This window comes from Lactuca serriola, chromosome 1 (assembly GCF_051521515.1).
Source record: "Lactuca serriola cultivar US96UC23 chromosome 1, Lser_US96UC23_V15, whole genome shotgun sequence".
Lineage (NCBI taxonomy): Eukaryota > Viridiplantae > Streptophyta > Magnoliopsida > Asterales > Asteraceae > Lactuca > Lactuca serriola.
The window spans coordinates 164,879-176,685 of NC_136408.1; the positions used below are offsets into that span (position 1 = coordinate 164,879).

Genomic DNA, 11,807 nt, shown 5'->3' on the forward strand with positions numbered 1-11,807 from the left:
TTGTTATTTCAGACCCCGACATGTTACATGTAAATTGAGTTTTTTTTGTTTCATAAAAGACCTTATATTTGACTTTTTTTTTTTTTTTTTTTCAGTTTTGGACCTATTTTTTCAAAATAAACTTAACTTTAACTTATTCCTTATTATTTCATTAATTGAGTCGGTTACCTTATGTCCCAAGGCTAAAGGTGCACATATATCAGTTTTGAACTGATTTCGTTTTTTTAAATCCGTTTAAAACAAAACCGATTATGTCTAGACTAGTTCGGTTTTTTGGTTTTTTAAGTGAAGTTACGCTAAAAAGGATTTTTGGTTAAAATCGGTTAAATTAGGTTATTGTAGAAAATCAGGAAAAAGTTGGTTTCTTCCTTTGGTTAAAAAAAATCATTTGAAATATGTACCTCTACCCAAGACTGTTTTCACAAGGTTGAGTTTGTTTTCAAATCAAATATATTTTCATAAGGTCTAAAGGTATGTTTATTTTAACAATGAGTGGGACAGCTCTACAAGTAAGTTGCTATTTTTTACATTTAAGCCCATCTTGTATCAATAAGTACTAAATTTATTCGGCATTTTATGCATAGAGGATCTCATACATTAGCTATTTTCTATGTTTGTGACCTCCAACATGAAGTCACATATCTTCGACATTGTATGGATGGAGGATCTCAGACATTAGCTTCATTTTGGAGGTTACAAAGGTAAACAAGCTAATGTCTAAGATCCTTAGCTATTTTACCTTTGTAACCTCTAAAATGAAGCTAAAGTTAGAGCTCATCCATCTATATGGTGCCGAAGATATGTGATTTCATTGGTAAAAAATAGCTAATGTCGAAGATCCTCCATTCATACAATGCCAAATAAATTTAGTACTTATTGTAAAAATATTGATAAACACTTGAGACAAAATGGGATTAAAGGTAAAAAAAATAGCAACTTACTTGCAAAGTTATCATAGGACTGTTAAAATAAACATACAATTAAACCCTGTGAAAATAGTATCGGGGCATCATTTGAAAACAAAATTAATCTTGTGAAAATAACGTTTGGTAAAGGTACACATTTCAAACTATTTTTTTTTAATGAAGGAAAAAAACCGAACCGTTTTTTTAAAAACCAATTCAAATAGGTTTTAATAACTATTTGAAAAAAAAAATTCCTGATTTTTCTACTATAACCGAACTAACCTGTTTTAACTAAAAAAGTTGGCTTTTTACATAATTTCATTTAAAAAAACCGAACCGCTTATAGCCGAAATAGGTCTAGACAAAATCAACTTTTTTTAAACTAATTTTTAAAAACCAAAACCAATATATGTACACATTTAGCCTTGGGACATATGTTAAATAAAGAACTTCATCCTCATAATAAAAACACTAGGTGTGAAACCCATGTATTACATGGGTTTAATTAAAAAAAATATATAAAATTTTAATAATTTGAAAAGTTTGAATTTATAAGAAAATGAGAAAAATTTTGAATTATTAAAATTAATGAGACTTTAATGTATTGAGTACATTACATATATAAACCATTTCTAATAAATACTTTACATATATATTACCTTATACATTAAATGTGGAAATTTAATTTAATAAAATGACAAGTGGAAAATAGAAAATTTTAAAATTTTAGAAAAATATCATGTGTCCAAATGAAGGAGAAGAGGACATGTGGCAAAAAAAACCTTCATTTATTATAATAGATTCATTTTCTTCATTCCTTATTAAGTTTGCATTCATAGCTTGAAAGTGGACCCAATATGATAAACAACAAAAAAAAGGCAGAAACATGACTTAGCATTTTAGATTCAATCATTTTTAGGTGATTGATTCTTACAGCACACATGAGTTAGAGAATATATGTTTATTTGTTGGTAACCGACTCCATTAATAAAATATCAAGAAATAAGTTAAAGTTGAGTTTATTTTGAAAAAAAAACGTTTTACATCAAAACCAAAAATATAAGGTCTTTTATGAAAAAAAAAAACTTTATTTGTCTGTTGGTGACCTGCTAGGGTCTAAAATAATAAGTAATGGATAAAACTGGGTATTTTTTGAAAAAGAAAAAAAAATTAAGTCTACACAAAATAAAATCAAAATATAAAGACTTTTATGAAAATAATGCAAAAAAAAAAAAAAAAAAAAAAAAAAAAAAAAAAAAAAACACTGCCACTGGACCTTTTTGAAAGAAAATAAGAGTATCATTTGAACTATGAGTATAACTAGGAAAAAACAAGGACACTTCTTGCATTTTACTCCTTTTATAGAGATCTAAATGCAAATTCTGAAAATTGAGGATCTTTAATCTCTCTCGGACTTCCGGGAACACAATTTATCCAATTTATGCACGGATTGTACAGATAACCGAGGAAGCAAATTGGTATCAGGGACCGTAACATCGTGTGTTCCTCCTTTAGAATCCCAAATCAATAACCAAATGGCCAATCTTGATGCCGGTGAAACAATCATACCGGTGCTTTCCTTCTCCGACTTCCCCGAAGACGTTCAGCTCTGCATCCTGTCTTTCCTCACTCCATCCGAGATCTCCTCATTCGCCTGCACCTCAAAGCAATTCCTCTCCGTCTGCCGGAGCGACTCCAAGCTATGGTTTTCAATGTGCGATCGTCGATGGGGATCCAAGACCCAAATCAAAAAATGGGGCTCTGGTATGATCTCGTTCAAGCATCTCTACAAAACGCTACAAGAATACGAAAACTTGATCGGATTCTGGCGTCTTAGCAGCAGCGAAAGCCAAGCCAGGAGCCCCAACGCAATTCCTAACCAACCACCGGCGTTGGTCTTTTTCGAGTGGGGTTCATCCTTCATTACCGGCTCTAGGGTTTCACCTTCCAACACCGCTAGTTATAACGTCGTAAAGGCCCCCTTTCTATGGATGGGTATTTCTCCAAAAGGTGAAATTGTTAATTTTCTTGAACCCAATTCCCAACTAAAATTGGATTCCAGTTCGATCGCCCTCGTTCAGAATGATCTAATTTCTTCTCTGGGAAATGAATTGGTTTCCGTGGATGTTTTTCATAAGGAGGATCACATTGTGATCGAAGAACGTGTTAGCTTTGGGAATCTAAATGTACTGAATGAAGAGACGCGCGTGTTTGAAAGTGGATCCCCTCCGGACAGGATAACCTCTGAGCTTTATCAGTACTTTGCAAACCGGACGAGTCCAGGAGGAGAAAGAGCCTGGAGGAGACAGAGGAGGAGAGAAAGAGAGAGACGGGGGAATAAGAAATGGGACTCTGCGGATTTTGTTAAGATTGTCGATTGCTCTCCAACAACTTTAAGGCCTTTGCAGGGTCTTTGGAAGGTAAATCAAACATTTCCATTGTAGAATTTGAAAACTTGATTGGAGTTTGAATTGATAACTTAAGTCATGGGGATAGGATGGCATTGATTTTGTTCCTTGCTGCAGGGATTTTGTGAAGATGCAAATTTGGACTTCTTTCTTATGACATATAATGACATTGGTGTTATAACATGTCGAAGGATTGGAGACTCATGCAAACCTTTCTTCAGTTATGCACCAGTTTTTTGGACCTCAAACACTGAATCTCCATTTTCTTCTGAAGAAGAATGCATATATGATACCCGTGAACATCTTCTGCCACCGGGTCATCTGCTGTGCTCAGAAAAGGAAGCCGTGTCACGTATTCTTTACATCGATTCAAGCTATGATCTGGTGATACCAGGATTGTCAACTGTTAATCCTCATCAGGCGGAGGGAAGGATTTGGCAGTATGGTGATGGCACATTTGGATTTGGGTTTCTTCGTGATAATCACATCATAGACCTAAGGCACATTGCAGTGGATGGATGCCTGTTAGATGCAACAGAATCTTTGTAATAAATAGTTGATGCTCCTTGCTTAGATTAGTATTTACTATTTACTATTTAGTAATGTTGTAATTCACACATCTGAATTAGATCCGGGCTATCCTAGTGATCTACATTCGACTGTGTAGATAAATAAGTTAATTCCTTCACTTAACTGTATGTTCAGTTTATTTATTCTGCAAAATTTTAATTCTTCCTTCATATTTAATGTATGCTTTGAGAAAAGAAAAAGATTATATCTTATCTAGAAGGTGGCTTGGATGCTGATGTATAGATAATCTGTATTATGGCAATAAGGCTATACATATTTAGGGAAAAGGACACGGAGGTATTGCAGGATGAAGAATTCTGCTATTTGCAAGAAGTTGCAATGTACTTTATGTTTTTTCCTTATTATAGTATTTTTACTTCTTGGTTTGCTATAAAGTAATTGTAAGCGTTGTAATTTCGGTGGGTTTTTGTTTTTTACAGCCTTTGTATGCTAATTTATCTCTGAGTTTTAAATATAAATGGCATCTTAATCGACATAAGGTACTGCTAAGGGCATCTACAATGCATTGAACTCTATAGAGTTCAATGGAATGTCACATCATCATTCACTATTCCATATAATTCTATTCATTTTTATCTCACAATGCATTAAACTCTACAAATGAAACATATTAAAAAAATATTTATTTAAAGATTTAAAGACTTTCATTTTTCCCATTCAAGAGTTCAATGACCATTGAACTCAAAATTCATTGAATGTCAAGGTGACATTTCACAATGGTAGAGTTGTATCCATTGAATGATAAGTAGGCATCCATTGAATGATAAGTAGGCATGACATCTCATTAAACTTCCCATTGTGGATGCTTTAAAAAAGACGTAATAAGGCTCAATGGCACCAAAATTGTATGAGGGCTCAAGTGATTCACTGAAGCCACTGAGACCTTGAAATTTTGCTGCTTCAACACAAGGAAATTTAATGTTATTTTTGGTTGGTTGGTTAACTTGCACTGTTTGAATGGCTACTACGTTGGCAAGCAAGAAGATGAATGAAAGCAATATGTTCATTTAATTTGATAGTTCCAAACTTCCAATTCATGTACTTCTCTGCACACTGGGGAATGATTGGTTAATGGTCTGCACATAATTGAGGAAACACAAATTTCAGCTACCAATATCGACTAATCTAGTATATGTTGCCACACTTTAACCAGAAAATATTATTTTTCAAAGGCATAACAGTTAAACGATTGGGTCGTACTATACACACCAGTCTATCTGAGTTTTGTACCAGGGGCTGCGGATTTAAAAAATATTTACGAGAAGGTAGTGATTTAAAATTTATTTACAATTTAATTGTAGTTTTTAATATAAAGAAAAACTAAAACCTAATAACCCCACGTGTACCTCACGCGCTGGTTTCTCATGCGATCTTCTCCCCCTACCGGCTTTTCACGTGTCTCCTTCACCGATTTCTCCCTTCCTTACCGGATATATGAGTCGTCTGCGTCTCCTTCTATGGGTATTGTTTCAATTTTAGATTCCCTGGAGTTCTGGTATTTATCTAGTATTTATCTGTGGATATTATTTCGATTTGAAGGCGTTATACCATGTAGTGATTTGTTTGGAAAATAATCCCAACTGAGTTCTTTGCATATGTGTTGTCGTCCTTGGTCTAGTATTTCACGGGGGAAGAGAATGGCAACAACGACAATATACGATAAAGTAAACATAGAGCGCTAGTCTTTCTTTCATGTGAGAGTCATCCATCACCCTCATTGTTTTAACGGTCACCGGAAAAGTTAAGCTGGCCACAATAAAGTATTTTAACCTGCCCCTTAATCCACTCATTTTCAACCCAAGGAAATTGGGTGCAAGTGGTTGGCTAGAAAAGAACGAAGTACACAGTTGTGTAGAAAAACCCATCTTGATCTCAATCCTTTGACATAATTCCTATGTTTGTGTGAGATTCCGGATTTTGGAGAAGTTTGTGCTGTCAAGGAGGATTCAGATCTAGATGGTATAATAATTCCGATCTCCGACCAATCTTGTTCCCAGTTCGGTTTGATGTGGTTCAGCTGCACATTCCGATTATTAACCAACAAGAGTTCAATGATTCCTCCTATATTTAATCCATAAAAATACATTAGTTTTCACCAAATCAACAATTTTGGCAAGAGTGGACCTAATTTTCTTGAAAGTCCAGTCGCATCTTGCCTTCCACATATGCCAAATGGTTCCATATCCACATATGCCAAATGGTTCCATAACAGATGTTGGTTAAGTCTTTTCCTTTCTTTGGACTTGTACCCCATTGGGCTATAACATTCATCACATCGCCGATGTTTTGGAATTGATAATCAGATATGCCACACGATATGCCACACCACTAAAGAATCCATTCCCAAACTTTCGCTGCCATTGGACACCGAAATAGGATGTGGGCGACATCCTCATCATCAGCTTCACAGTAGGTACATCTGGGGGAAGTGACTTATATACCCCTTTTGATTAGGCTGGAGGGAGTGGTGCGGCACCCCTCATGAAACCGCAGTTTTGATTAGGTTGGAGGAAACCGCAGTGACACGTAGGCGCCACCTCACCCATTACCACAAAAGTATGGTTTCATACCATACAAAAGGAGTGGTGCCACACTTTAGTGTTTTTTTTTAAATTAATTAAAAACTATATTTTTAATAAAAACCATTCATTTCATTACTTCAAAATAAAAATAAAATTACATCCCATTGCCTAAATAAAAATCCTACAAACTAAAAAAAAACACTAGAAATTTTAAACCTACAAACTTAAAAAAAAAACATACATTAAATGATTAAAAATAAACACACTACATGAAGTCGTCCTCCGAGAAATCGTCTTCCGGGTCATCCTCCGGATCCAAATTGAGGCTAATGTGTTGAATCCTGTAAATGTGTTCCACCAAGTCCATACGAAGATTGTGAAATGTTTCATTGCAACGAACCTCTGCTCTCTTTTCAATGTACCTGTCACCCCCAATCAATTGCTTGTGTCGCAGGAATGGTTTCTTCTTCATCATACTCACATATCGCTCTTCTTTCATTTTCGATAATCATATTATGCAGTATTATACATGCATACATGACTAAATGCATTTTTTCCTCGCGTTAAAAAATTGCTGGTTTTTTTCAATATAAACCAACGTTTCTTGAGAGCTCCAAAAGCCCGCTCGACATCCTTCCTAGCTCTTTCTTGAATTTTTTCCGACGAGTATCATTCGGACACGTACACGATTCAACAAAAACTGCATACCCGGGATAGATCTCATCAACTAGATAATAACCATATTTATATGGTCTTCCACGCAATTTGAAAGAAGAATCTGGTGCAGGTCTATCGTATATGTTGTTAAATATAGGTGAACGATTAAATATGTTAATGTCGTTAAGGGATCCGGGAGAACCAAAAAAATCATGTCAAATCCACTGATCCTGTGATGCCACCACTTTTAAGTGTGACCGTTGGATGTCCATGATCACCTCGGATAAATTAACCATGGTGTGAGGCAGGACAATTTTCCCATAGCCAATATAGACAATCTAAACTTCCTAACATTCCAGGAAAGTCATGTACGCTAGCATGATGAGATTGCAATTTCATGATGTCATTGTATGTAGGCTTACGTAAATATTTTGGACCATAAAATTGAATAATAGTTTTGCAAAAATAGTGTAGATTATCTCCAATATAGTACTATTCTCGATTTTATGATTTTTAATTTTTTTTTATTATTTTTTTCAATTTTTTTAAGGTGTATTCACGATTCCTCACTGAAAAAAGAGTTCTCACATGATCCTGATTCTCTCTCTCTCTCTCTCTATATATATATATATATATATATATATATATATATATATATATATACTCTCTCTCTCTCTCTCTCTCTCTCTCTATATATATATATATATATATATATATATATATTACATCATTCAACAATAAAAAAAGATTTCTTTCTATTTCTTTTGCAACGTTCTTAATGACAAGCTTCTTTTTTTACTTATATTTTATTTTTATTTTATATTTAAAAAAGGACAATCCAACGAATACAAATCAAAGATATTTTTTAGATTGCAAAATAAAAATCAATACAAGAAAAAACTAATAAATGATATGACATATGGTGGTATTTCTTATAATTGTTTTTTAAAAAAAGCTAAAAAATAAGGATAAAATTTGTGTATTGCATGTGTTGTCACATTCACGTCGACGATATATATATATATATATATATATATATATATATATATATATATATATATATATATATATATATATATATATATATATATATATATATATATAAAAGTTGAATGTATGAGATTAGCATTTGTTTGAGGTGAACAACAACAGGTTTGTGCAACGGCAAGTACAAACCTGTTGTACTGCTATATATATTGCAACTATTAAAAATATATTGCAATTATTAAAGTAGTCACAAAAGACGAGATAAAAAACAAGTGACAGAACAAAGGTAGCTCCCAATTTCAAAACTATAAATTAAAAAGCCTATAAGTTGAATGTGTTGAGAATAAATCTCAAATGATCGAATAGATTCAACAAGTAAAAGAATCAAGAACACACAATGAATATCAAATATGTCGAATGATTAATAAATCACAGCCTTAGAAGAGCTCGATTAAGAATTGTTACTGTAAATGCGTGTAGGGTTTACAAAGATGATTAGACAATTACACAAAACAGTGCATGCATGCACCTTAAATAGCTAAACCCTAATAATAAATAACGAGTGGACAAGGCCAACCCGGATGCAAAATAGACTAAGCTAAAAGCCCATAATGACGTAACACTAAATACCCAACAATCTCCCCCCTTTGCGTCACTTGAGGCAGGAGACCTTCACTGTGGAGTCCGCTTCCGCACTTCAAATAGTTTCGGAATTACGCTGAGCAAATCTTTGCGAACTTGGATGTACCACAGGATCATATCTGAAAAGCACTTCTTGTTTGCTTTGTTATTCCCTTTGTATTTGCCTACAAAATCCAAAATATACTCCAGGCACCACGTGGTGTAAAGATGTTTATCTGTGAGAAAGAAACAAACTTTGTGAAAGTCTGCATCTGTTCGCTCTTTCATTTAAAAAGCCACACTGAGAGAACAAGATCGATGCGCAGGGACAACGTTTGAGAACTCAAACCTTGAGTGAATGCTTAAGATCAATGTCTGCTTGCTAATGACAGTTCAAGTCTAGCCTGGAAAGACCAGTCAAGTCTTAGATAGATTATTCAATAAATGATCAAGACATTAAATGAAGAATGAGATAGTAAATGATCAAAGTAGGGATGAGCTTTAGAACCGGAACTGGTTTTCCTATATTATAAGAACCGGGAACCGGACCGCCGGTTCTAGCACCGGTTCCAGTTCCGGTCCCGGTTTTTCGGTTATTTTTCAAAGTAGAACCGGTTGAAATACTATAGATTATATGCTATCTTCCGGAGCTTGTAAATGATTCAATATTTAACCAAATTATGACTTTTTACATTCTAAATTGAAGTAAAAACACTAAATTACATGATGAAAAAAATCAAGTAATTCGGACTTCATATGAGTGAGTTATACGCATTTTTAAAACGGGGACAAATTCCAAAAAAATAAAAAATGTTGAAACAGAAAAAACGCAGCATTGATATGTTGTCTTTCGAGGTCTATAACTGATTCAATTTCTAACCAAAATATGTGTTTTTATAGTCTAAAATGAACTACAAACACCAAATTACATTCTGGGAAAAAAAAATTAAGTAATTCCGACGTCATATGAATGAGTAATACATATTTAAAAAAATGGGACAGATTTCAAAAAAACAAAAAAATAATGCTGAAATAAAAAAAAACGTAGCATCGATATGCTTTCTTTCAGGGCATGTGTCTGATTCAATATCTAACCAAAACATATGTATGTACCATCAAAAATGAATTACAAACTCCAAATTACATGTTGGAAAAAAATCAAATAATTTCGACTTCATATGAGTGAGTTATGCACATTTTAAAAAATGAAAAAAAAATGTCAGACCGGTTCCGGTTTTTAGAACCGGGACCGGTTTTCATAAAAATGGAGAACCGGTAACCGGACCTATTACTAATTTCAGTTCTGGTTCCAGCGGTTCTAATGCTCATCCCTAGATCAAAGTAAAGTTAATAAATGAAGAACAAGAAGAATGTTTGAATGAACTTAGTAAAGATGCCAAAAGTAAGTGAAAGATTCGTTCTTGACTTGTATTGAATGATCCTTTATATAGGAGTGAATGTTACAGTGAATTAACCCAAGTGTTTACATAGGACCGGACAAAAGAGATAAATCTGACATTCTGATTGTCCAAATACAACTATAGACTAAGTCCTATGAAACGTTACATCAATAACAAGACAAAAGTAATAAATGAACAAAAGACAAAACATAGATGTTCCGGATCAGCATGCATTCCGGACATGAGGGTCGACTCCGAAATGCTTTTATTCTTTCATCTTCTCACTTGGTCCGGACAGGTTCCGGACCACTCTTCACTTCGGAAGTTACACCCTTCGAAATAAGGACTTAGGATTGCTAGAGGTTCACTTTCAGGTTCCAACAATCTCCCCTAAGTGAACTTAACAATCCAACAAGCTTAGTTCATTTCTTCCTTGATGAAGGTGTAGGCTTTGAACAACCATTCTCGCACCGCAATGTACCATGCTAGTTGACTTACAAACTTTGTCTTGACCTGTTCCGGAGCATCAAACTTGGACATTCACACGAGTTTTAGGCTTAGTAGAATTCTCTATTTTCCCAGGTTTTATACGACTATGAGATACAGAAGGTCTTTTGAGGACCTTAGCGGGAGTAAAGGAGTTTTAACTATGAGTTGATGCATGAGAGTTCCTAGAAACACTTGGTTTGGAGTTGGCAATGAACCTGGAATTTTGTCTAGTCTTAACTTCCTTCTTAAGTGCATTTTTAGCTTCGACTTTGGGATCTACAATATCCGTCCTGTTTAGCATTGGTTTTCTCTTAGTGTGAGACAAGAACTTTGAGGTTTGTCATGTGGATGGATTATCAAACTTAGGAGTAATGGGAACCAACTTAGTTTTTGAGATAACGAAGGAATCTGATTCACAAGAATACCCATACAAACTCAGAGGTATCGGTTTTAGTTGTCAGGGTAGAAATTTCTTCAACAACACAGTTATTTGTATGATTACTTATAGGAACATGGTCTATGCAATATGGGAGACTATAATGAAATTTCGTGGTCCGATTCAGGTCCAGGTTTGTCAGAGGCGGAATTTGCATGGAATCAGGACATTTGACAACAATTGGTTTGAACTCAGGAATTATGGACTCAAAATGGTATGTAGTCTACGGAAGAGGTGACAAGGGAGAAACAGGGGTGTCCGAATGTTTGATATTCGGAACCTCTCCCATGAATGTCAAATTTTGTAATTCATTCAGGGGACTAGCAATTGGTTTCGGAAACTCGCTTCCGAGACCAGGTGCTTTAGACCATGGATGATGAAAGTTATGAGTCATCTTAATGTCCGCTTCAAGCATGTCAACAGAATTATGCAAAGCATCAATTTTGGCATTAAGACGTTTATTATCAGAATTCAAAACATTTCGTTCGGAATAGGTGATTTCACATTTATCTTTCAAAATGATACATTCATCGCTTAACATTACAAGTTCACGCTCTAAAGACTCGATTTTTTAACTTTTTGTCCTCGAAACGTAACCTAAGACGATTTAACTCACATTCCTTCTTCTCACTCACATCTATTGTGGACTCATAGGCTTTATAGATGGTGTTCATATCTGTTTGAATTTGGGTCAGATAAGGTTCACAAAAAGACAAGTCAAAATTATTATCATAGATCATAGATTTTACCTGCTGAACGATGCTTCGACCTAGTGGATCGTTGGTCGCCAT

The 11,807-nt window shown here is 34.5% G+C and overlaps 1 protein-coding gene across 1 annotated transcript; it reads left to right on the forward strand.

Annotated features, from left to right (window-relative positions):
• The first annotated feature begins 2,321 nt into the window (after positions 1 to 2,321).
• Positions 2,322 to 4,053, forward strand: LOC145080508 (F-box family protein). Its single transcript, XM_079023212.1, has 2 exons — positions 2,322 to 3,325; positions 3,431 to 4,053. The coding sequence occupies exons 1-2, from the start codon at positions 2,441 to 2,443 to the stop codon at positions 3,860 to 3,862; spliced, it is 1,317 nt and encodes a 438-aa protein (XP_078879338.1). The 5' UTR covers positions 2,322 to 2,440; the 3' UTR covers positions 3,863 to 4,053.
• Positions 4,054 to 11,807: the final 7,754 nt, after the last annotated feature.